This window comes from Canis lupus, chromosome 11 (assembly GCF_011100685.1).
Source record: "Canis lupus familiaris isolate Mischka breed German Shepherd chromosome 11, alternate assembly UU_Cfam_GSD_1.0, whole genome shotgun sequence".
Lineage (NCBI taxonomy): Eukaryota > Metazoa > Chordata > Mammalia > Carnivora > Canidae > Canis > Canis lupus.
In genome coordinates, this window is record NC_049232.1 from 45,727,277 (window position 1) to 45,754,426 (window position 27,150).

At 43.3% G+C, this 27,150-nt stretch overlaps 1 protein-coding gene across 2 annotated transcripts in view; it reads right to left on the minus strand.

The window, feature by feature from the left end:
- The window catches only part of MOB3B (MOB kinase activator 3B), a 191,026-nt gene that overhangs the window by 32,509 nt on the left and 131,367 nt on the right, over nucleotides 1-27,150 (minus strand). For both annotated transcript variants that reach the window (XM_038552573.1, XM_038552574.1), the window contains exon 3: nucleotides 602-804. In XM_038552573.1, the coding sequence (XP_038408501.1) occupies nucleotides 602-804 (203 nt within the window). The remainder of the gene's footprint in view (nucleotides 1-601; nucleotides 805-27,150) is intronic.

The following is a 27,150-nucleotide window of genomic DNA, read 5'->3' on the forward strand; positions in this document are numbered from 1 at the left end:
CTCTCTCTCTCTCTCTTTCTCTCTCTCTGTGTTCTAATAAATAAATAAAATATTTTTAAAAATCTTAAAAAAAAAAAGGTCCTAGAGATACTGTATTCTTACCTGGAGCTTACTATCTATCTCCATCTCTGGATTCAAAGCTACTTCTAGGAAGTTGTGCTTCACTTTGCATGCCTAGCAGTGGACACACAGGAGGTACTAAATATATGTTTACCAACTGAAGGGATATTTCTGAATATCTTTGAATAGAGGGGTAACAGATGACATAAGAGATCAAAGATGCTCATTTAAGGGATTATGTAAATAGGTGGCTGGTTTTGGAGCTGGAATTAAGGCAACTCCCTCTGGCCCAAACCATTACAATCCTACCTCATTCTGCCACCACTCAAAGAGAAATGTAAGACTCTTATTTGGTGGCTGTGAACATCTTGGCATCATCTGACCCTTACACTGACCTCTAACTCCTATCTAATGCTGCAGTCTTCTGGCTAATGGCTTGCCATGGATGAGTATTTTGAATGGGTCTGGCAGTGTGCTGTGACAAATGGCTGAGTTCCTGGAGGTAGTAGCTTGGGTGTCATCAATGCATAGTGACACTTACCAAAGGCTCTAGCTCCTTGCGATCTATGAGGTTCATCTCTGTGACGAAGTAATAGAAGTGCTTGTAGCAGGTGTTGACATGGGCCTCTGCACCCATCACAATGACCCGGTCGAAGTGGTGGATGTAGACGTGGACAAAGACTCGGAAAAGGCGGCACAGAATCTTCTTGCAGATCTGAAGGAAGTTCTTTGGGAAGGGAACACCTAGAGAAGTAAAAAAAAGAAAAAGAAAGAAAGAAAGAAAAAGAACAAAGCCATGATGGGAAAGCTTTGGAAGCCCAGGAACACATGTGTAAGGCTGGAGAACCATCCTGGATCTGAGCTTCCAGGCCAGCCTATAGATATGTCTGGCTCTATGTGGGCAGCTACATTAGACACTGTGTAAAAAGTGGCTAATAATGCTGCTACATTTAAATACCAACAATGACCAGGAAGAGACAAAAAAAAAAAATGAAGAGGGCCAGGTTTGTTTCTTTTGGTTACATATATACATATATCTGAATATATATATTCAGTTTTATTTATATATAAATGTTAAATATTTATTTTACACAGAAATGTATATTCTTTATTCTTGCTTCCCCCACCCTCTACTTCTAGAGCACAAGGAAGTTCATTTTCCTCTTACATCTAATATAAGAGAACTGGTAAGAGGAAGGCAATGCTACGAGGAGATGGGTACTCCCTGACACAGAGTAATAGGGGGGGAGTGGGGACAGTAGCAAATTGGGAAGCACCTTCTCCTCAAAGGGAGTAGCTGTGGCAAAACTCAAGCCAATGGTCGCCATATGGGAACAGAGGCTCAGGGCTGTTAGAACTTCCGATTTTTCAAGATAATTCAGAAATTGGGAGTTCTATGTAAACTGGCTACATTTTTAAAACATTAGCAATTGAAATTTTAAAAAATATCAGTAGTTAAAACAAGACATCTTTCTAGCTTAACGTGGCCTATAGGCTACCAATGTGCAAATTTTGATCTGAATTTTCCTGAGATTCACTGTTTCTGAGGTGAGCAAATGCAATCAACTCCAAAGATAGTTTGCATTACACTTATGACCACTTCATCTCCTTGACGAAGGTAAGAGTGGATTATGTGGCCAGAGAAGGCACCCAGATTTCCTGTCTGATGACCACTACTGCCAGCTGGTCAAAGCAACACAGTTCATCCATGAGCCTACTTCCTTTCTCCCTCTCAAACACTGTTGAAACTCTTGTTATTTACATTGTCCTTAAGTGGTGACATGTTGTAAGTTAAACAGACTTTGAATTCCTGCTCTGCAACTTTTCCAGCTGTCTGACCATGGGCGAGAGATCGAACCTCTCTGAGCTTCAGTTCTCCCATATGTAAATGAAAATTCCAACAATTGTGAGGGTTAGATGCTGATAAAAATTCCAGGGGTTGTGAGTATTAGAAGTGGTGCCCATGCAACTCTGGTTTCTCATCTATGAAAGAAGGGGCATAATCAGGCCTTCCTTGCATGAGTTAGGAGGCTGTTACCATGAGTAAAATCCTTCGACAGTGCCTAGAACACTAAATGGGAGTGACACCCTCCCCCCCCCAACTCCGCTCTGCACTGTAAGGCCTGGAGCATTTAGCTGTTGTTATAAGGAATATATTAATATTACCTTTATCAAGAAAAGGCAGACATAGCTACCAGCCTTTCAGCAGAATTGCCGCGTGTGCTTAGGGTATGCTCCTGGTCCCTGTCCATTCCCTCCACGGGGTCCCAGTGGCAGCTGTCTGGTGAGATACTCTGTAATGGGATCACCTGGGACCCCCAGGGCACGATGAGAGAGACAGAAGATGACTGGCAGCTGGCAGAGGCAAGATCTGCTTCCCTGGGGCCCGGCACCGATACTAGCTTTTCCTCAAAAACAAAGTGGGGCCTATCAAATGAACCCAGGGAGAGACAAGGGCACAGCGTGGCAGCTGTCTGGGCAACAGATGCCGGGATTTAGGGATGGAGATGAGGTAAAGCTGGGAAGGAGGTGGTGGGTAGCCCCTCGCAGAGATTATGGTGGTTTTCTATTCTGAGGAGGGAGCAAAAAGCCACCAGGCTGGGGAAGGATCTGGAGCTTTCAGAGAAGCTCAAGTCCTAGAGGTGATGGAACCCCTCTAAGTGTGTGCCCATTAGACGGGGAGCCCTGTAACCCACACAGTAACGACACCAAGGGTCAACATCTGTTTCCTTTACAACCTATCTGCAAAGTAGGCTTTACTACTCATATGTCACAGGTGACTAACGCTGAAGCTCTGAAGCACAGATTCACTTGTCCCAGGCTATTTAGCTAACAAAGTGGCAGAGCGTGGTTCTTTTGTTTGTTTGTTTGTTTTTAAGATTTTATTTATTTATTCATGAAAGACACAGAGAGTGAGGTAGAGAGATAGGCGGAGGGAGAAGCAGGCTCCATGCAGGGAGCCCGATGTGGGACTCGATCCCAGGACTTTAGGATCACACCCTGAGCTGGAAGGCAGACACTTAACCACTGAGCCACCCAGGTGTCCCAAGCCTGGTTCTAAACACCAAAAGATCTGGTTATGTTTGGAACATAACACTTTTTCTCTGCCAAGGATAGAGGCTGAGCTCAATTGCTAAGTGTAACGAGGCCACCAAAGGTTACTTTTGGTGGTACAGAAATATGATTTAAAAAAAGAAGTGGTGGGAAGTGAGAGAAGTTTGAAAAAAGTCTACATCCTTGGCAGTCACAGGTTCAAGGTTGATAAGAGGTCAGCTAATACACTCCACGGCCTTCAAGGAGAAATGTGTTCTCTTTGTGGCATGTGTGTCTGTATGTGTGTTTTAAATAAACCTTCAGAAGGCGGGAAGTAAAGAGATCACTCCTTTGGATGTAGAGAACTGGATGTCCACCCCTTTGGTGGACTCTGGAACTACCTTACCCTGTGTAACTGGCTTCACAGCAGCAAGATGGGGCAAGACTCAGCCCTGCTGATCCACTCCCTCCCTTGAGGTGTCAGCTCATGAAAACTGATCAATCTATGGGTGCTGCTAAGGAGTATCCAATCTCCATTAAATAGCCAAAGGAAAGGGAGCTATAGGTGATGCCTGATATGCAGTGTGTCCCAGCAACACCCTGAGCAGTGGTATTATTATTGCAGTCCTATTGTTTTTAAGATTTATTTATTTATTTATTTATTTATTTATTTATTTATTTATTTATTTATTTATTTTAGAATACGTGTGCACGAGCAGGGGGAGGGGCAGAGGGAGAGAAATCCTCAAACAGACTCTCTGCTGGAGATGGAGACTGACCCAAGGTTCAATCCTAGGACCCTGAGATCATGACCCGAGAGCCCAAATCAAAAGTCTGCCGCTTGACTGCTAAACGGATTGAGCCACCAGGTGCCTGTTTTGTTTTCTAAAGTGACCAAGGCTTAGCTCTGTTAAAGTGTTTACCCCTGACCCCACAGCCAGAAGGAGGTAATGGTTTGGCTCTAAAACTCAGGGTTTTTCTTCTGCATCGCATTACTACGGGCTCCATGGTGGCAGGGAACAGATCCCCATTTTACAACCTGCACTTAGCCCAGGACCTGTCTTATAGAGAAGAAGCCTAAAAATGTGTGTTTGTTTGCTTTAACTGGCTACAGTCCAGCAGTAGGAAGAATGACAGGCTAATGATTCATCACAAATGGACACGAGGCTTGTTACAGTAATGGTCTGCACCTAAGGGAGCCGTACACTGGCGGGGTCTGGGCAAAGGCCAGTCTATGTGGGCACGTGGCATCACTGACCCAGCTCAGGACTACATCCAACCTCTCATCTCTCTGCTTCTCTTGGTGAGTAAGATACCTCTGACCCTCCATTTCCGTATTTCCCAAGGCATGTTTTAAAATTCACTAATTTAGGATAACCTTGGCTAAAAAAAGAGGGTCAGGAGATCAAATGTATTTGCAAAAATGTTGCTTTCATAGAGGTTTATCTCTGCATAGGAAAGAACCTGAGGATTCCTATAGCAAAAAGTCCTGTTTTACTCTGAACCCACCTCTCCCCCATAATATCTATTGGTTTAAAACACAGAGCCTGTAATCATACTTCCCAGCTTTCATTTCTATCTCACTCTACCTCCTACTCACAATGCAGTCAGATAAGCCTCAGTGTCTCCACACAGAAAGAAACAGGGAGGTTAACGTTATCTGTACCTGAGAGGTTATTATGAGGATTAAATACACATACATATAAAAGGCTATGCCTGAGCAGCCTGGGTGGCTCAGCAGTTTAGCGCCGCCTTCGGCCCAGGGCATGATCCTGGAGACCCGGGATGGATCGAGTCCCACGTCGGGCTCCCTGTATGGAGCCTGCTTCTCCCTCTGTCTCTGTCTCTGTGTGTGTGTGTGTGTGTGTGTCTCTCATGAATAAATAAATAAAATATTTTTTTAAAAAAGGCTCTGCCTAATGCCTTGCAGACAGTAAGCACTCTCTCGTGAACCATTGCTTTTAGTATCCCATAGACCCAGAGTTCTTTGGAACATACTTTGGGATTAAATTCCTCCTGCAAATTTATTTTCAGGAGAGCAGTTTGGGTGTTGACATATCAATTCTGAACTTACAAAGAGCTCAGAGTGGCAAGTACTCAATCGAGCACTGTGCTATGTTCTGCCTTACATTATTTTCTACAAGCTTCTCATACTTATGTCTTGTATTATTGTAAGTTCCCTGAACAAAGAGATTGTTTTACATTTTGAATCTGCCTTTAAAAGTACCTGGCACAGGGCTAAGTAGGGAATACTCATCCATCAAAACTGAATCATAAAAGAGCCGTGATCTTATTCAGTCAAGATGTGAGTCTATCATCTCCTCTCTGGGGGAGGAAAAAGCCCAGAGCAGAAATGATAGCCTTTTGCCAGGGTCCTGATATGGTCCTGGCATGGGAGACTGCACACTGCTTTTGGTGAAAAGGAAGGAGAGTTCTCTGATAAGAACATTTTGATCTTACCTAAGGGGTGGGAAGAAAAAACCTGAAACTCCTCTTTTCTTATCATTAAAACCTCCCTTCTTTGCCTTTCAATGTATTTTTCCAGGTGCTGATAGTTAATTTTCAGTTACTGTACTCAATTAGAAAGTTAATGGTAGACGATATTAACCAGTAGTCCTAACTGAAGTAGACTGCACATCTGAAGGGTTTGGAGTTAAACTTTGACTAGTCTTATTATAACTAAGACAAACCATGTGACCATAATCCCAGACAGATATGTACTGATTAACATAGAAAACAACCTTTGATCAGAAGGTCTTTAAGTGATTTGTAATATCAGGGCATCCCCTACCTCTACCACCCCGAGCCACATCCCATGACTCTCAGAGTCAAGCTGGGAATTTTCAGACTTTAAGAAGTTATCCCAAAATGAGAAGATGTCTTCAGAAGAGTATTCTCTAAAGAGGTGGTGGACAGACAGGCAGACACACACACGACTTTGGATCTGGATGGTCTTGGATCATGTGATGGAGCTTGGTCTCTGCAGGGACTCCCGGAAGGCCCGACAGGCAGTCCCTAGCTCTGCGTCTGCGGTTCAGGAAGACGTGGTGGTGCTCGGCAGGGAACCAGCACCTGACAGAGCCCTGCAGAGTTTATGAATGTGCCTAACCACAACTTTCTGATCTCCAAGCCACATTCAGTACGAGAGCTAAATCGAGCACGGAATATAATAATTTCTCTGGGGCCCATGTGGATTTGCCTTTTATCTCTGCCTTAGTAAATCTCCTTTCTCCCAAACAAAATTTAATAAAAAATTCCAGTAATTTCTGAGCTTCAATCCATTTTCTTCCTTCCTCCTTCCTTCCTCCTTCCTTCCTCTCTCCTCTCTTGCATGAAGCAGATGCCCCATTCAATCCTTCCTTTTCAGACACCCCTGAAAGAAAACAAACTGTCTAAATGGCTGTTTTCTTTTTTATGCTGTTATGGAAGCTGCAAAGGGAAAGAGTTCCTCAGAGAATGCAGAAATGCTTTGAATGACAGGGCCACTGACTGGAGACAAAGGTCTCAAACTCCAACAAGGCCCAGGGGGAGTCTCTGTGTTAGCTGCAGTGCATTCCTGTTCTCATCGTTTTCTCACTTTTCTTTTGAAGAGAATGCCCAATGCTTGAGGATAAGACTGTGGTCCACGATCATACTGGGTTGGACCTGGACCACGGAGGTGTAGAGACGAAGATGGACGGGGCCTGGGTGGCTCAATTGGTTGAGCATCTGCCTTCGGCTCAAGTCATATTCCTAGGGTCCTGGGATCGAGCCCTGCCTCGCATTGGGCTCCCTGCTCAGCAGGGAGCCTGCTTCTCCCTCTCCCTCTGCCTCTGCCTCTGCTCCTCCTTCCTCCCACTTGTGTGCTCTCTCTCTCAAATAAATAAATATTAAAAAAAAAAAAAAAAAGATGAAGGTGGAGAAGGGAGGTTTGGCTCTTACTTCCCTAAACACATGTGTTATCCAGGGTTGAGGACAGTGGCTGAGCATCTGGCTCTGGTGACAGTCGAGTTCACAATCTGGTTGTGGAACTTCCATGCTGCTTGTTCTTGTAGACATTTGCTAACTTCTAAGAGGCTCATTTCCTTATCCAAGAAATGGGGATACTAATACCTAGGCCTCTGGGAGATCATGAGAATTAAACACGAAGCACGGTGCCAGCATGCACCCAGGAGGCACTCAGTAAATAACAGCCAATGTTACTGTGGTTAGGAAGTCTTGGCTCCTCCTCATCCCTTTCCTGGGGAAGGGCAGACGAAGTTACTTTTCTTCTGAGGGCAGCCTCTCCTAGAAAGTGGATTGATTTGGGGAACATCCTGCGAGTTGCCACATGCCACAAGATGAAACCTAATGATCTGGCCAATCCTTTGGGGACCCCTGACAGCACCTGAATAACAGCCAGAAATACCCACATTTCTCCTTAAAACAGTCATTCCTGTCTGAGGGCATTTGTGCTGTCCTTTTTGTCTTTGGAGCCTGATAACTGAGGAGTGTGCATATGAAACTCCCTGTTCAAGTCATCAAATTCACTCATTCTCAATAGTTCATGAATAAAAACAACATCCCACACACGTGGGAAAAGAAAACAGACCTCCTCTGGCAGTGTGGCTGAGAACATACCATTTCCAAAACACTTGCAAAACAAAATGCAATTGGATCATGAGGAAAACAAACAATGAAAAAAAACTAATAACACAGATCTGTTTCTTAAAAATACACATCTCCCTCCTCTTAGCTTGCTCTGCTGCCCATCCCATCCACATTCTCCTGCCTCCTGCAAAATGCATGTATGTGTATATATACACACATATATATTTATCTAAAGAAGCCTCATGCTTTCGCTGATGAAAAGTCAGCTGCAGGACTGATTCCTCTTAGCAGATGTTTTGTGTTATCTCAGTGCGTTCCTCAAGAAAGTGTCTGTTCGTCATGCCAAGGAAAACAATCCCATGTAGCAAGACTTTGTTCCTCTGCCTAAAAAAAAAAAAAAGAAAGAAAGAAAAAAAAAGCCCCCAAACAAGCTGACAGCTGCAAATGGTTAGAAATAAACTGGCTACTACTCTGTTCTCCAACTCCTTCTGCCCTTCCCCGGCGCCCCCTGTGCTGCCCTCTGACCTACAATCACAGTGGTTGGACCGAAGGAAAATAGACTAGCATGTGATTATACGTTCTAAACAGATTGTTAATTCTTTCAGACATGCCATTTGCGGGGCAGAGGAAGTGCTGTTTCAGCCACCCAAAGGAGCGACTGTAAATACAATGTGCCTGCCTGTCACACTTCTGTCTGCTCCCCCCTGTCACTTCTCTGCTGCCGGAGCTGTTCTTAGCCTCTCCGTCTCCAGGATGTCTGCCTTCACCCTCTGCCATCATGGCCTGGAGGTGGAGGTGGACTGAGAAAGACCCAGGAAAACCTGAGGAAGATAACCGTTCACTCTAGACTGGCAATAAAGAGCCGTAAAAAACAACAACAACTACAACAACAACAACAACAACAACAACAAAACTGTAGCTAGTTCAGACATGCTGAGTTTGCTGAAAATCACACGGGTCAAATGAGATGCAAGTGAGCTGAGAACAAGATGTTAATGAACTTCATTAGTATTGGGGAGTTGGACAGAAGTACCTGCACTTTGATCAGGAGACCCAGAATGACTCAGCCTCCTTGTCATGGATGATAGATAATGTGGTGAGTGTCTTCCAAGTAAAAACTTCTCTATTCACCGGCAGAATCTTTCTCCCATTGTGTGAAGGGCAATTAATACCAAATCTTGTCAGAATAGTTTCTAGTCTATATTCTCCCTCCATCCCCACTGCCACTTCCCTAGCTCCAGCCACCACCGGCTTCTGCCTAGTGCATCTTCTGTGTGGTGCTAGAGCTTCCCCTACTCTACTCTTGGATTTTTTTTTTAAAGATTTTATTTATTTATTCATGAGACACAGACATACACACACACACACACACACAGAGAGAGAGAGAGAGAGAGAGAGGCAAAGAGAGAAGCAGGCTCCGTGCAGGGAGCTCGACGTGGGACTCAATCCCAGGACTCGATCCCGGGACTCCAGGATCAGGCCCTGGGCCGAAGGCGGTGCTAAACCGCTGAGCCACCCAGGGATCCCCTCTACTCTTGGATTTTTGCAGTCTCCACCTGGCAGGCAGATGATCTTCCTAAAATGCAAATGATCTTCCTAATACACAAATCTAACCAGCATGTTCATTCATCTTTCTCCATTAAACTCTAAAGCAGCTTCCTACTGCTTTAAGGTAAAATCAGAGCTACTTAACACAGCAGGCAAGACCCTCTATGTTTTCCACCATGTGTATCTCTCCATCATCACCTCTGGAGCCTCCTAATTTACATACAATACTCCAGTCCTCTGGAGCTAAGATCCTCTTGTGCTCACTTCTGGGAGTTGCCACGTAATGAAGAGTTGGCCGCTGGAAATCCTCTTCAACTTCCCCTTTTGGTCTGGCTACCTCCAGTTTATTATTACTCAAGGCTCAACTACTGTATCACTTCTTCTAGGATAGCCTCTTTATCTACCTCACCCTGGGCAGGGTAGGCATATCATGATACCCTATACTTATCTCATGATAATATTTACTATACTGTCTTCTAATTGTTCATTTTTGGTCACCCACTAGAATGAAAATTTTGTAATATCTGGGAATGTACCTTTACTTCAGTTTTCCCTGGCATCAAATACATAACACTACATGATGGTCTCAGTGAGTATGTGTAGAGTGAATACACAAACAAATGACCATATAAAGTGGGGGAGGGGAAGACTATGCCTGGTTGGGTTGCTCTTGTTTTCCCATCCCCAAGCAGCGGCCCTGAGTCACAGCCTGAAAACCGTGGAAAATTTGCCTGGGGAATTGCTATAGGCCCACATTTAACCTTGTCATGTCCAAAGCTATAAGGCTGTAGTGAAAGTTGATATTTTTATCTCTTCACACCTGGCGGATTGCAGACAGAAATGTATTTTTCTATCAGGTTTTCACTCATACTGCGAAAGAAGCACCTCCTCAAACTGTACTGTATATTTGTATTATCTATTTTCATCTAAATAGAAAGGTGTCAGGTAGTTTCCCAAGCTTAGCAAAGTTGGAAATATGCTAGGATTGACTCACAAATACTCCTGAGATACATGATGGAGGCAGACAGGGGAGACGGAGAAGACAGTATAAAGTAATGGGTCCTTTTTGGAAAGGGTGTTAGAGCCAGATAAAATGATGACTTGAAGGGTGCTTTGAAGAGCCTAAAGGGCACAGTGATCAGGAGAAAATAAATCTGAGGCAAGGGTATCACTGTTGGGGGAATCTTCTCCAGGCAGAGTCTAAGAAAAGGAAACTTGCCAAAGCAGGTCAGGACGGACTCTGCATTGCAGAGACCCATGGAGCCTGAAGCTGAGGGGGAACCAGCAGGTAGATACAAATGACTCTTTACACCTGAGCTGGGAGAGTTAGGGCAGGGACAGAGCAAGAAATGCTGAGTCATTGCACTTGCATGTAAGTTCCAAGGAGGGCAGGGGTGCCGAGGTGGCTCAGTGGGTTAAGTCTGACTTCAGCCCAGGTCACGATCTTGGAGTCCCCCACTGGGCTTTGGGCTCCACACTCAGCAGGGAGTCTGCCTGTCCCCATCCCTCTCCCTCTGCTCCCCCACCCCCACTAGTGCTGTCTTTCTTTCTCAAATAAATAAGTAAATAAAATCTTTAAAAAAAGATCCAATGAGGATTACTGGTAAGAGGGATGAAACCAGAAATATAGCTCTAATATTTGATCTCTGGGATCAAAGTTCAGCTAAATTCACAGACTAAGCTGTGCATCTGTAAATTACCTCCTTGAATACAGTCTGAACCAGAATCCCAAATCAAATGCCTTTAAGGGTCAGAAGGAAGTAAAAAAGTAAAGTTGGCTAGGTGTCATACAATAGGGAGCAGTGCATCCAGTGACAACCTGAGAGTGCTTTCTGCAGGGAAAGAAAAGAGCCACTCTGCCTGGGTTGATCTGCTATTGAGCAGGATTATGTGCCCAGAACTGCCAGACTTTGTAGTAGTCTAGATTCCACTGTGAAATCTGTTCATTGTTAAATGTTGACAATTAATTTAAAAACATTAAAAATTTTCAACATGTTAATTTATTTTTGCATAGTTAATTCAGCTTGGAAAAGTTGACTTTCTATAAGATGACAGGTTAATTTTTAAAAATTTACATTAAAAAATTGTAAATGCTCTGGTAGCAATAAATATACACAACACCCAGATCTTAGTTTCTAATACCATTCTTCAATAACAGGAATCAGGCCTCGTTGGAGAAATGGCTGATTCTAGGGCGAGGGCAGGGAATATAAAAGATGGCCTCGTATACCCTGTAGTGCCAGAAAGAACAGATGTCTTCAATAAAACCACAGGCTTGGGAGGATGCCCAAGGAACACTGGAGGCAACCTAAAAGAACTCTAGAACCACCAAAGCTGGAATTGGAGCCACAAAATAAATGGAAGAGTACTGGATTATAACCAAAAGTATAAAATAAATATCCATAAGTCCAGACTGATATAAATAAATGATTGAATAAATAAATAGAAAATAGACAAATGTCCCATGCAGTGGAATTCCAGATAATTTATATAGAGACTTCCCCCTGAAGGAGGTAGAACCCCCTACCCACTGTTAACTGTGGGGTATGCTAGGTGACTTTCAGCCAAAGAGTGAATACAATATGGAAAGGGAGGTAGAAAGAACAACTTAATGGAAAAAACAGGCAAGCACTACATTGGCCAGGTGATCAAGGTTAGTATCAACAATGATAAGCCTTGGCATGGCATGTATCTTTGATATGGGATGATGAAAATGTCACTTCGCCTCTGTTGTCTTCCTCTCAAGAACACATAACCCCTGCCAAACAATGAGAAAAACATCAGGCAGACCCAAACTGAGGGACATTGTACAAAATATTTGACAAATACTGCTCAAAATTGTCAAAGTCGTCAAATACAAGAAAAGTTTGAGAAAGCATCATAGCCCAGAGGATCATAAAGAGATATGATGGCTAAATGTAATGTAGTATCCTGGATAGAATCCAGGAACAGAAAAGGGGCTTTAGGGAAAGACTCAAAAAATCTGAATACTGTGTGGAGCTTAGTTAACAATTCTAATGTTAATTCCTTAGTTGTGATACATGTATTATAAATATAAATATAAATGTAATGTAAGATGTTACCAACATGAGAAACTGTGTGAGGAATATATGGGTACTCTTTGTACTATCTTTGCAACTTTTGGGTAAGTCTAAAACTATCCTAACTAAAAATTTTATTTATATTAAAAAAATACCACTCTGTGGACCAAAAATATTTGATCAGGTCCAAGGATCATGAGTTTTTAACCCTTTGGTCCATGTACTGACATTTCTATATTTACTGATGAACCTCTGATCAGAATTGGCTACATAATTTGCAGAGCCCCTTGTTCAAAAATTATTAAGAATTTGAAGATGGTGATAGCAGAGTGTTAAACCAAGCTCAGGGCTCTCCTGAGGGCAGGTTCCATGTAACTGTACACAACCCATGCCTGGGAAGCACAGCATAGTCTGAAAAGAGCTATCCAGTTAGTAGTTATCCTTGCCATATAAAACTCCCACACACACTGTTTATTTGTTCATTAACCAATTTATATAACTAACAAACATTTATTTATTTGGGGATGTGCAAAATACTAGAGATTCAACAATGAGCAAGAGTTAAATTGGATTGATAAATCATAAGGTCACCTTATAGCTAAGTGAATTTGGGCATTGACCTAGGACTTCCTCCAGACAGATATCCCTGAGGTTCATCCTCTTCATTTTCTCCTTTTCTCCTATCTCAACTGCAATAGTACTTACTACACTGGGACTTCTGAAGAAAGTGGATTTTAAAATTTCTAATATTAAATATGTAAAAGCATTGTGAGACTATTTTATAATATTTGCAATTAAAAGTTTCATTACTTTGGCTCCTACAGAAACTTAAATTTCCTGAGCACCTAATGGCACCAAGTATTAACATGGGTTAATATAATTGATTACTCTAAACAAATTGACAAGTCTATGAGTTGTTTCCCTCACTTTGCAGATGAGAAAATGTGAAGCTAAGAGAGGTTAGGTCACTTGCCCAAGAGATACAAATGATAAGTGGTAGAGCTGGAATTTCAACCCAGATCGATCCCACTCCAAAGCACACACATTTCTCAAAACACCCTTTACCTCTCATAAACCAAGGCGGTTCTTTTAAAATTATTTTTTAAAATTAACTTCATCTTCCATAAAATACCTCTTATTAGTTAGTTTTAAAAACCTTCAACTGAAATAAATTACTGTGAAGCCATTAGCCAGTTTTAAGGTCCTTAATAAAACATGAATTTTGAGGAGAAGAGTCTGAGAGTTCAGGAAATTTGTCTTTTGGAATTTGGTAGATGTAGGTGGGAAGAGCAGTAAGAAGCCAAAGGGACTCAAGCAATTGCCTCTTTAGGATTTAAGATTCTCAAGCAGAGGTAAGAAACTCTAGGCCAACACCAGTCAGCAGGCATGTTTTCTTTGGACTACACAGTATTTTTGAAATGCTGCCAACATCTAGAAATTGGGAACTATAATGCAAAGATCAAGAATTCTGGCTTCTCTTGGAAAAATTCAGAAGACCTGGCACAGGTGGACTGAAATTCCCTCATGGCAACAGCTAAGTGATGTCTGCTTAAAGGGAAGATGCTAATATTCAACTGGGCAGCCTTATTCATTTTATTCATTTATTGTCCCAGACTGGACTCTTTAAAGAAAACACTGCATGTGGTTACAAATTTGGCTGCAGTAAATGACAGGCACTTCTGGTTGGGTGCCCCTCCTCGGGATAGGTCTTCCGCCCTTCAGGGAGAAGGGGCTCTTTCCACCAAAGGGCCATCCCAGAATGGTGCCCACTGGCCTGCCACCTGCTCCTCTACCTTGGACCCCCAGTACCAGCTGTTGTGGAAGCAGGTGAATTTGCTTTGTATGGCCAGGTGAGGCTTGGTTGCATAGAAAACATTTATTGGCTATACCGGAAAATGATTAGCCTAGTGATAGTGAGGCTAGGCTATGTACTGTTATGTACTGTTCCCGAGTACGTAATATTTCAGATTCCTTCTTACCAAGCCTGTCTGTAGTAAAATCGTCCTCTTTCTAGTGCTCCATTTGACACATATGTGCAGAGGTTGCCACTTGCTTGTTTTCTGAAGGCAACTCCAGGAGGTACATCAACAGAGACTCCTGGGTTAATGAAGGCAATGCACTTGGCGTTTTTGCAACACAGGAGTTTCTTCTCTGTCTTTCCTTTGTTAACACTGATAGGTGGTCCTCAAATTACATAGACTTGATTTTCCCACTTCTTGCATATTTGCATGATATACATAGACACTGCTAAACTCCCCTTTTGGCACATTTGGTCTAGTCTACATTAACTAACTATGGCGATGCTTTGGTGATGTCACACATGCACCCCCCACCGCATGCACCTTGTGAGGCTCCTAGGAGTCCCCCAGGAGGGCCACCTTGCAGACTACATGTCCCCTTGCCCAGCATTACCTCTCCTAAGCTCTGATGAAGTTCTCACTTTCCTGGGGTGAAACACATTAGCATCATTTAAAATGGTAATTAGCAATTAGATGTTTTCTAGTTTTGTGAAAAAACTTCTGACTTATAAACCTATGGTTTTATTTATTAGACAGGTATTTGGGAATATATACTCGTAAAAGCAGGTTGCTGCCTAAATTCCTTTGCTCTAATCATAAAAGTAAAAATGTTTAAAAATTGGAAAAAAGTATAAATATCATTATCACCTATCATACCTCCAAGGAATAACCACTGATAATATTTTGGTGTGTTATCTTCCAGTCTTTTTTCTTTGCATATGTGTGTGTGTGAGTGTGTGTGTGTGTGTGTGTGTGTGTGTATGCGTATGGTATATTGTGTATTAAAATTATAGAATACATTGTATCCTTTTTACACTTAACATTATATCATGAGTCCATATTAAATATACTTTGAGCAATGAACTGTCACAGATTCAATCATTATGAAGACAAAAATAACATTTGGGTGACTCTCCTTGAGCATATATATCATCAGCAGTCAATCTCTGACAATTTTCCTTGGTTAGATTCTTCGGAATAGATTGAATCCCATAGTTTATATTAATAGTTCATGCACATTTTGCACTTTACTCCATAGTAGACCCATTTGTTTTATAGAGAATATTAACTCTTCTGTAAATCTTGAAATAAAATTAATGGGCTCTATTTCTCCTGCAGTATTGGTATTCCCTGGCGTACGAGTGAACTCCTCCACTGGGGAAGCCCTGACACAGGACTGAAGAACTAAAGCTGTAGATAGTAATTAATAGTCTTCCTTTGAGTATAGCAGTGATTCCCTCAACCTTGACTACACATTAGAATTATCTGGGGAACATGTAAAAAAAAAAAAGAAGAATGGCAATGCCTCACACTAGAGCAAATGAATGTGAAATTCTCCAGATGATTCTAATGTGTGGCACTGGTTGAGAAACACTGGGCTAGAGCAGTGGTTCTTAAAGTGCGGCCCTTGGACCAGCAGTACCTGAAATATCTAGGAACTTTTAGAAATACAACTTCCTAGACCTTGACCCACAGGCACTCAATCTGACTCTTTGGGACTAGGGCCCAGCAATCAGTATGTTTCAAGAGGTACTCCAGAAAATCATGATTGTATTAAAGTTTTTAAGACAACTGGCCTAGAGTATTCCTTGTGCATATTCGTGACCCAGGAATATAGCCCACTTAACCAAACTGGGAAACTTACTAAAGAGTTACAGAATCTGGTGTCAGATAGACTTGAATTCAAGTATTTGCTATTATCATTACCCATCAGAGATACTATTATTAGTGGTCAGGAGGCTGGGAAGGAAGCTTCAGAGGTGGAGGAAGCCAAGGGATCTGGTGGCTTGAACATCCAAAACAGATGTTTGTTTCCTGACTCTTCTCTTGGATTTAGATTACACCTGCCTTTGGCATAAACAGATGAGTCTCCCAGGATGAGACAATAAATCACTCTCTTGGGAGCTGTCTTCAAACTGTGGATGTACTGAAAATATATGGCTAGAGACAGAGGCTTGGTCATCTGAATGTGAGAACTGCCAGGGGTGGGAGGAGTGGGGAGAAGGGGCGGGAGGCCACTATTACCTAGACCGGTGTTCTCAATGGGGGCTATAAGAAGCACCTGAAGGGCTCATTAAAACACAGATTCTTGGGGGGCACCTAGGTGGCTCAGTTGGTTAAGTATTTGTCTCTGGATCAGGTCATGATCTCAGCAGGGTCCTAGGATCCAGCCAGGAGTTGGGCTCCCTGCTCAGCAGAGAGTCGGCTTCTCACTATCCCTGTGCCCCTCCCCTTGACTTATGCACGCATGCATGTGTACTCTCCTCCTCTCTCAAATAAATAGATAAAATATTTAAAATAAATAAAACACAGCTTGCTGGGCTACACCCCAGAGTTTCTGCGTGTTTGGGGTGGGATCTGGGTTTTGCACTTTTATCAAATTCCCAGGTGATATTCACATAGCTGGTCAGACCACACTTCCCATGCTAAACTGAAACTTCATGAAGCTGATAGGCAACACTGAATTGCGACTGATAGAAATTTAAGAAAGGAAGAAATGTTCTCTAAGACATTTGCATTTCCTCTGTAAAATTCAAATTCCTTTTGATGTGCTATTTAGATTTGCTTCAGAATAGGACTGGCCAACTTGACAGATGTGCTCATGGTCACATTTCATTTGAACCCCAGGTCCCATGCAAGGTATTGGAGAGGTGGGGTGATGGGTGGTTGCAGCCCCTAAGCTTCTCTCACAGGTGGCAGTGGTGAGGGGGGCCACTAATCATTCCCAGCTATCATTCCCACCAATCATTCCCATCCTCCCAAGAAATCAACCCACACCAATCACTTGATATACTAAGCATCTGTGTACACAATGTCATCCTTTCCACAATCCTATGAGGTAGGTATTACTTATATCCCCGCTTTACAGATGAAGATGATGAGCTCAGAGAGGTAAAACAGATGTTCTGAAGGCATATGGCTAGTAAGGATCTTCAGAAATCAGACCTCAAAATATTTCCCTTTCTTACCCACACAGTGGGTAGAGGAGTCCTAGCTTGTAGAATGAAAAGACCCTGTGTATGGCTGAGAACAAACCAGGCATTGTTGGCATATGGTCACTCTGTATCTGAGCCAGGGCAGAGCTGAGATACTGGAATGGACTCTGCATCTGGGTGTAGGTAAAAAGGGCATACATAGTCCTTATTCTTATTCACCTGCCCTCCAGCAAGCTCTGGTCCCACCATCTGGACCAACTGAACAAGAGGCAGAGTTGGCCTCACCCTATCCAGTTCCCTGATAACCACCTTCAAGGATGTGGCCAGGATGATGATATCCATCCCCAGTCCAGCCCCACCCTCAAAGGGACACAGTCAGTGTTTAGAACCAGAAGCATCCATCAGAACTAGAGTTTAGCCCAGCTGAATGACCATGGGGATGAAAGCTAGAGATTTCTGTGGCAGTCTATTCATGCCTCTGGTCCACTCTCTGGCTTTCTGGTCTAATCACCCAGCCCCTACCAGCTCGGCTTCATTCCCTGACCCAGAACCACAACTAGGGGACTATATGTATCTTTGGGTATAATATGACAGGGCAAAGGCAGAGCCTGGACAAGTGATTGAAGTGATAAGAGAAACTGAGGTCTTATCACACAGGGAGGCTAAGAGAAGACTGGAAAGATAGGATTCAAATACTGAAAGGCCGTCATTTGGAGGACAGCAAGGGAGAAGAAGGCAGCAAGCCATTTGCCCATGGCTACAAAGCTGACAGGCACTGGAATGGAATTCAAACCCATTTCTTTCTGATTTCCAAGTCTGTTCTCTTTCCACTACTCTCTTCCACCTCCTTAAGGTCAGAGGCAATCCCTTTCTTCTTTAGGTCACTGCAAAGACAAACTTTTGTTTTGCCAGAAGTGTCCGAAAGCGGGATGCACTGCTTCAGGTGATGCTGAGCTTCCCACGCAAGGAGGTGTTCAAACAGAGGTAACTGCTAGTGGTGTTGGTGGCGAGGGAATCCACGCAAGAGAAGGTGGTTTCCATCACTGCCCACCTGCGACAATCACCTACAATCTGTTAACAGGACAGATATCCAACTCCCCTTCTGATCTTCCCTGAGAATTGGTAATTTCTCAAGGTACATTCAGGGAACTGTTAGGGTCTCCTTCACCTCTGAGATCCTATGACTGTAGAGATTCTGGTGTAAGGGCAGCTGTAGGGCATCAGTGCGATGTTAACAGTGGCAACAACACTAGCTAACTGTTGAGTGTTCAGTGCCAGGACCTGTGTATTATATCACAAAGTCTTCGCAACCACTCCTCTGGGCAGACACCACTGTCATCCCCATTTCCCAGATGAGAAATTAGGGAAACAGATTAACTTCCCTGCCCAAAGTCACACCACAAGGAGTTGGTGGAGCCAGTCTGTGAGTCCAAGAAGGCTGGCTCTAGATCTTTACTCCTAACCATAGGAGAAGGCACCAAATGTGACCCTATCCAAAGCCATCCAGTCCAGGGCAGGTTCTGAATGAAACCTACCAGCGGTTAATCTCCCAAGTAACAACAACTGCACAGTACAGGAAAACACCAGGAGTGAAACCGATTCAGACTTTAAAATAACCATAAGAACTAAGTTACAGAGCCCTCAAAGTATAAAGCCTAGAAATTTCTTTGTCTACATGTATTATATTGGGTTTTTAAAATGTAAACTTTTCAATGCAAAGGGCATCCAAGTAATTTGTAACACCATTCCTTCACTTCATAACAAAACAAAACTGGCTCCTTAAAAATGATTTTATTCTGTCATGGAGTGCTCAAACAAAATGGCATAAATATATTGACTCAATGGTTAAAACATTAACTCCAGTGAAACTCCTGATGTGCTAATTCAACAGAACCTACCAATGCCTTTCTGGGAAGAGTTGGGTCCCCACCCCCTGCTTTCAGAGTGTGCTCAAATCCTGCCCCCTGCCCTGCCAATCTAAGGGCCATGGGTGTAAGAGTCACCACGTGGGAGTGAAGCTTTAGAGCAGAGCCTTTCTCAATCAAATATGTTCTCCTTTGCTCTTTCTGGGCCAATCTCGAGGTTCAGAAGGGCTGAGTGCAGAAAGAGATGGGATCTTTACACTCTGAGAGCTGAACTCACTGGGGACTTTCCAGGTAAATGCCCTATTAAACTAATCCTTTCATTAAAGTTGGTTCTGGTCTAGAAGTCAGGAGGAGTGGGGTTGGTTCATCTTCTGACTGCCACTCCCTCTTCCCTCCAGCATTGCCAATCACCCTAGTTCTTGCTTCCAGCCCAGGCCTCTTAAACTATTTTTGTTATTTAATAATCCTCTCTCTCAAAGTTGCTAACCCCTTTAGAGATTGGTTAAAACTCACAAGTGAGAATTGGAACAGTGTGAGTGGTTTCAAGCAGTGAGAGATGTCTGGACTTTTTCCCCGCTGCATATGGAAGTTCAATGGAAGCTGTGGGTAGGAAGAATATAGCCAATGTCACCCATAAATTATCTGGGGAATACCAATTCACATCACCTCTCACCAGACTAAGATCCGAGTGACCTTTGGAGGAACTTGATTAACCTCTGCAGGGTTTCAGGCTCCTGAGCTGACAAACAAAGAGGTTTGGCTGAGATCAGACTGTCTCAAACTCTTTACCGCTGGGGCTGAGGTGCTTCCAAGTTGGTGGGGGGAACAAGAGACCTCTTCTTCCACCTACTTATCCATTTTGATGTTCATGTTCTGTGTAGAATTTGACAAAATTACAGTTTGAAAATTCCTAGCCTAGGTGATTTCTAAGGTTCCTTCCGGACCTAACATTCTACGGTTCTGAGATGCAATTTTCACAGAAAGAGACAGCTATCTCCTCTTGATGTTGCCCTTCAACCCACGCTGATCTGGAAATTGTTTAAGGGCTCCTATCTCTTCTCTGGAGTCCTCAGAGCTACAAATTTTGCCAAATGACTGAGAAGCTGCCTCCATCTTCTGTACATCCTTGGACCAGATGGGACCCTCAGTGTCCCTGAAATTCTGTTGCATGCTTCTGCAAACCAAGCCAGCTGCAGAAGGCAGGTGTCTGGAAGGAATGGCCACTTCAGGCATCACATCCAGGCCTGGGCCCCTCATGGCACTACCTGGTTTGTGATGGAATTAAAGACAGTTTCCTTTCAGGTGTTGCTCTGGGATTTCCAAGTCCATGAAAAGGTAATATTAAATTGGTAAGGGGTAGGTATAACTTGATAGGACTGGGTATTCTCAATCTAAAGCCTTGGTGTCAAAAAGCAAGGATTCATAATTCTAACTTCCCTTCATTCCAGCTTATTTCACACTTCTGGGCCTTAGCTCTTCCATAGGTCAAATAGGTGATGAAGTGACATTGTGTATGTTGATGGCGTGGCACAGTGCCTAACACTGTAAATGTTATTATCTATTATTGCTGCCACTTTGTACTAAGTGAACATTTGGATTGCCTTAAAATGCGATGAATAATAAAAGAAGACAAATTAAGAGGCTCAAAGTTACCTAGCTGTGTGGATACCCACTGCTTTAGATATCAAATCAATTCTCTTTCTACAAGGGCTTCTCTGCCTAAAGTTCCAGGCTCCCCACAACACACCAACCAGATTCAAGTGTTCCCAGTTATTCCCATGCTCTGACTCATTCTTTACACCTAGAAGCTGGAAAGTATGTACACTGTTCAGAAGATCAAGGCCAACCGTCCCCCAACTCCTCCACCCCCACTCTTGTGGCTTAAGGCAGAGAAACCACCTAATAAATCAAGGTATATTATGCATTCCTTCATGCTGATTCATACAAATAGCTCCTTAGCTCCTACCTGGGCTGAAAAAGATAAGACCAAGAATTCTATGAACTTTGCCTTCCCAGGACACAATAAAACCCAGTAAGTGTGAATCTCTAGTGATATGTGGTTCTTCAGTGTACCATGAGAGATGAAGGGATACTCAGGGGCCACTTAGAATGTTACCACTACAGAGCAGAACTGGCATAAACAGGGTGCTCATTGTCTCCCAGTGATGTGAAATTAGCAGTTTCCCTCCCCAATCCTACTGAAAGCCCCACAGCAATATCATGAACTTCCAGGATGTGGTGCTGCTACATGTCCTTTATGTGTTAAACATATAAACAGTTAAACAAGCAAAACCTCATTACGTGAGAAGGTAACGGAGGAGGGGAGAACAAATTGATTAAGAAGAGAGAACAAATTGATTATGTGGAGGGAGAAGATCTTCATCAATATATATTGACTGCATGCCAGGCACTATTCAGGTTCTTTTTTTAGATTTTTTTTTTTTTTTAATTCATGAGAGACACAGAGAGAAAGAGAGGCAGAGACACAGGCAGAGGGAGAAGCAGGCTCCATGCAGGGAACCTGACGTGGGACTCGATCCTGGGACTCCAGGATCACGCCCTGGGCTGAAGGCAGCGCTAAACCACTGAGCCACCCAGGCTGCCCTCAGGTTCTTTATAAGAAAGGTAGGAAGGTGAAGTAGCAAGAGCATGTATTTGGGACCCAACCTGTCACATTCACATCCTGGCACATGGTTACTGGGACAAGTTATATAGTCTCTCTGCATCTTGAAGGTAATAACAAAACCTCACTCAGAGCACTTCCTAAGGATGACACAAATTCCTATGTGTTGGTGCTTTCACGACACAGCCTGGTGCATAGGAAGTGCTGTAGACTGTGCAGTTTTTCGTAAGGTTTCTCATTTAATCCCTCCAACTCATTCTGATCGTTGTGAGGCTGGTAGGGTCTAAGCTTTATAGTTAAAGAAACCTGGACACAATTTATCTAGAGTCACATGGGCAGTTAAGTGGAAGTTTGGGAATTCAGCCTCAGCCTCAAATGATTCCAAGTCAGTTAGATAAATAAACACTGATTCATGGAGGCTTCATGAGAGAGGGCCAGATAAATTGTCAAAGGAGCTGACAATAGGTTGTGGGATGGCTCCTGAGGCATGTCTAGAAGGTCCAGCAGGCTGTTTATATGTGGATGTGGATGTGGGTGTACAAGGGTACCTATCTGTGGAAACATATTATTTTCCCTTTAAATCTGGACAGAGCAACTCTGTGAACCTAGCAAGCCAGTGCCTTTAAAGAGTGTCTGGACTTAAAAAAAAAAAAAAAAAAAAAGGAGTGTCTGGGAAATGCATGCATATATTTCCTGGTAGGGTGATAGCAGACTGCATTCTTAATTTGTTATTTATACTCTACCCAAAACCTAGTGGGCATCTGATAAATGGTTGTGATTACCCTTAATTACTATTCTATTTGGTATGAGGTTAAATTTACTTGTATTATCTAGCATTCCTCAAAGTTAGATCTCAAATAGATAGATGTTCCTTAAAAAAATTGTTTTAAATATATCAGAGTCAAATAAAATGCTGTTTACTCTGGCTCTTTCCAGGAAATTTCCTGATGTATACAAGCATCATAACGGTTCTGAGAAATTCTACAGTAAAGAAATATGCTTCCTTTTAATGCAGTATTTCCTAAGCCTACTTGGCCACAGAACACTTTTCCATATAATAGAAACTTTGGGAATGTTGAAACGACCTGATTCAATTTTGACTTCTCTGCAAGCAAGGGATAATTACCCCCATTTCTGAGGTAAGAAAATAGAAACCCATCCAGTAGGTGGAGGAGCCACTGCTAGACACCCAAGTCTCCGCCTCCAAAATAAGAACTCTCACATTTCTAAAACACTGAGCTATAAAAGCCACACCATCACAGGCACTATGTCTTTTGCTTTTCATTTTAAAATGTATAGGTGAAACTAAATGTTAATAGAATTAAGTGACTTGGCCAAAACCACAGAGCTCCTTAGGAGTGGACAAGGGGATAGGCCTACATTCACTAATCTGTAAAAATCTGTGAATGGAGAAACAAGCTGCCGTGGATGGTCATAACTGGTCTGAGTGCACACCTGCCTGACCTAAGAACCAGCCCAACAACCAGCCCAACAGAAACGACCTTTCATGCATTTAGGGTGAGGTGCAGGAATGCAACTGTTACTTCAGAGCTCAATAGCTCAATCTCAGTCCATTCACACTGGCAACAAGCTGGCACAACCCTCACTGAACTGATGGAAACAAAAATCTGGCCACTTGGAGATTATAATCTCATGAAAATGACTGTTCAGCAGCAACTCCTATTCTCCCAAAGGAAACAACAGTGCAGGCAAATGTACTTTAGGATCGGCACATGCCCGCAGCAGCGCTCTCTCCATCAGGACCTCCCTCTAACATTTCTCTGGCATAAGTGAGTGTTGGATGGAAGCATCCCCCAGGCTTGCCAAGTGCCTCCCCTCGCAGCCCCCCTGCTGTTCTGCCAGTAAGTAGCATCTGAACGAGAGAGAGGCAAGTCATCCTGGCCACATGGCACCAGCCCGGACCTGGGAAGGTGAGCCTGGTTCCAGCCAGCAGCAGCCCCCCCGCCCCCGCCCCACACACCCTGCCGCCCCTCTCCCAGAAACCCAGATCATGTCTCATGTCTCACCAATTACAAAGGTTGCTCAGGGAGTGCCTGTCGAGGGGAAGTGGGATGAGCATCTGGAGACCATTATAGGATAGAGATAGGCATCTTGCCTTAGAAATCGGCATCAAGCCCAAACTGTGTAATTCCTGCAGCACAGCCTACCACAGGGCAGCAGGACTGCAAGAGGAGGAGAAGGGAGAAAAAGGAAAGTCTATAGGGTATGTTTCCCTGAAGGCGGTTTTTTAGCTGAGTTTCTTCCGTGGGGTTTACCATACTCCCCTGAATTCTTATACTCACATAACTTTTTTTTTTTTTTTTTTAAAAGCAAAGCAGGACATACAAAAGAACAGCAACTATGTTTCCCAATTCATGTCAACTCAGTAAAAAATGTATTCAGCACTCCAGAGTGTCAGACTCTGTGCTAGGCACCATGAGACTGTCACGACAGAGTGACAATAAGATAAAGAAGGTAAGACAGGACCACCAGGTGGTCTTGAAACTGTATTGTGCAGGTGTTACAATGGAGCCTAAGAGCTGCAATGGAGTTTGGGGTGGTGACAGGCTGAGGGCATGGGGTTCTCTCCTGCTCACTCCCCTCTCATCCACTCTCCCCACCAACCTCCGCAGCTCCACTATGGCCTGGTCTCTAGGTCTCTTTGCAGGGAGAGCTGTTGGGACACTTAATTTCTTGATTAATTTCTGTAAATTTCTTAATTTCTATAAATCCCTCAGGAATATTTGAAGGTACTTTCTGTAGGCCTGGTCAGGGAACAGAACTCTTATTGAGCATGTGAAGACAGAGGCCAACATTGATTGCCCTAATGGGTTCTGGCAGAGGAAACACACTTGAGCGAATTGTTTGCTGAGAGCTTTAGAGCGTGCCCCAGCGCTGGCCAGGCCTGGCACGGCCTCAAGTACCAACTTGCTGCCTTTGACAGTTGGCTGTGGCAGCTGCTGAGATAAGCCCCAGAACACCCTGAGGTGTGGATGCTTCTGGTGCCAACCATTATGGTGAAGGTTGCCTCTGGGACTCATGCACAGGAATGAAGAAGGTTCTCAAACACTTTCCCCACGGACATGTTTGGGGAGGCTTTCAACTTCGTAAGCTTTGGACATCTTGAATGCTGCAGAGACCTGCAAGAAGCCCAGGGACAGTCTATCCTGTGACTGTGTTTCCTTAGGCATACGTTGTTCACAGGTGGGAGGCAGCATGTCAAAGACATTGGGTGTCCTGGCTCCACTGCTGTCTTCCTTGTGACCTGGGGCAGGCGAGTGACTCCTCTCTATATTTTCTCATCTGAGAATCAGGGGGCAGTATGTTTCCTATCTCACAGGCTTGGGGGTGTTAAATTTTTTTTTTTTAATTTTTATTTATTTATGATAGTCACAGAGAGAGAGAGAGAGAGAGAGAGAGGCAGAGGGAGAAGCAGGCTCCATGCACCGGGAGCCCGACGTGGGATTCGATCCCGGGTCTCCAGGATCGCGCCCTGGGCCAAAGGCAGGCGCCAAACCGCTGCGCCACCCAGGGATCCCTTGGGGGTGTTAAATTAGCCACATGAAGTGGTGAGCATATTAGGTAGGTACCTGATATATTTCAGCCATTTTTAGTATTTTAACATTATTGTTAACACAGCTGATAGGAACAACTCCATAAAACCCAAGGAAATGTCCTGTCACAGCAATAACCCATTTGATGGTCTCGATCTGGAAGTAAGGCTAGTCAAAAAGAAAAAAACCAAAAACCAAAAACCAAAAAACCACAAGACAAACAAAACAACAAAAACCCACCACAGCAACAAAACAAAAAAACTACAGCAGATCGAAAGAACTGTTATGTTGACAGAATGCTCTATCTTCTCAAGAACAGGATGAAGAATTTTTTTTTTTCAGATGCAAAACATGTAAGTGCAAGAAAACTTCTCTCCTTAGAGATTCACCAGATGGAAGCTCTTTTCGAAGGAATTTCAAAATCTATAAATGTAGCACAAACAGGGTCAGGTGTAACCCTGTATCGGTTGTCATCACGTTCTTGATGGCCCTTACGGCCCAGTCTGCCTGAGTTCCAGTGATATTTTATTAGCTACAGGAATTGCATTTCAGAATGTGTTTTGAAGGAAAATGTCATGAGCTTATCTTTCCAGGGGCCAAGGCAGCAATCAAAGAATCAGCTCATGACTCATGTTATATCCCTCATCCAAGCACATTTCCTCCTGCAATCCCCTGGCTGCTGTGGAGGTTTTGGGAAAGGTGTGAGCGTTCATCCCTCCTAAGTCACGTGAACTCAGCACACCTCTCATTTCACAGCTGTCTGCCATTGCCACAGTAATGGAAGTTTTATTTGTACTGGCTTCTCCACGCTATCTGGAAATAGCAAAATGTGGCAGAGTTGCTTCTGGGTACCAAAAATAATGTTACAAGCCTGTGAAAATGAATACTTATGACTTAATGAAATCTGTGGCCATAATGTGTATTTGCTAAGAAAATGAAACTTAGGTGCCTCCTTTAAACAGAATGATAGGGGAGAAATGCTTGAATAAATGAATGTTTACTTTAAATATGTGTCATCAATGCACATCACAATTTCTAAGATACTTTCAATCATGAGAATGTTACTGAAGAGATTTGGTAAATTTAGAACCATGGTTGAGGATTAAAGGCGATGCATCTTAGCAGGCAGATCATTTTACCTTCCTTTGAAAACACAGTAAAGTTATAAGGATGGAAGCTGGTGGGGGGCAGACTGCCTGGGTCTGAACCCAGCTGTTACTTAACTGTGACCTTAGGAAGTCTCTACAACTCCGTTTCCTCATCCGTAAAATGGGGATGATAATACTACCAAAGTCATGATGTTGCTGTAAAGAATAAATAAGTTAATATTTTTGACATATTTAAACCTATGGTTATGGCAACATTTTATCTAAATATTAACAGCTGCTACTATTACTATTTATTACTGTTACATTATCATGCTTATCATCAGATTCTCCCATTCTTCTTCCTGGGGCTGCCCTAAAGTTCCTTATATCAGCAACATTACCAGGAACAATTTAAGGCCAGAGATGTCCTCTCCAGAAAATCATTATAGCATCTCCTTAACCACTGACCTGTATTAACATTTCAGTCTGATTGAAAGTCACCTTAAAGGAATTCTGAGAGGCTGAGATAGAAAGCAGGAATATTAAATGAGGAGTAGTTTGTCTTGAGGCAAGGGGTGATGTACAGAATTAACTTGCTATGCTATTTTGCCCCCCCCCCCCGCTCCCCCCAGGAGGAGGACATTTGGCAATGTCTGCAGGCATTCTGGGTTGTTACAATTAGGAGGGGGAGGGGCTACCTGGCAGCTGGTAGGTAGAGGCCAGGGGTGCTGCTAAACATTTTACAATGCTCAGTATGGTGTCCCCTGCCCCCTCCCCGCCAGCAAAGAATCATCCAACCAAATGGCAACAGTGCC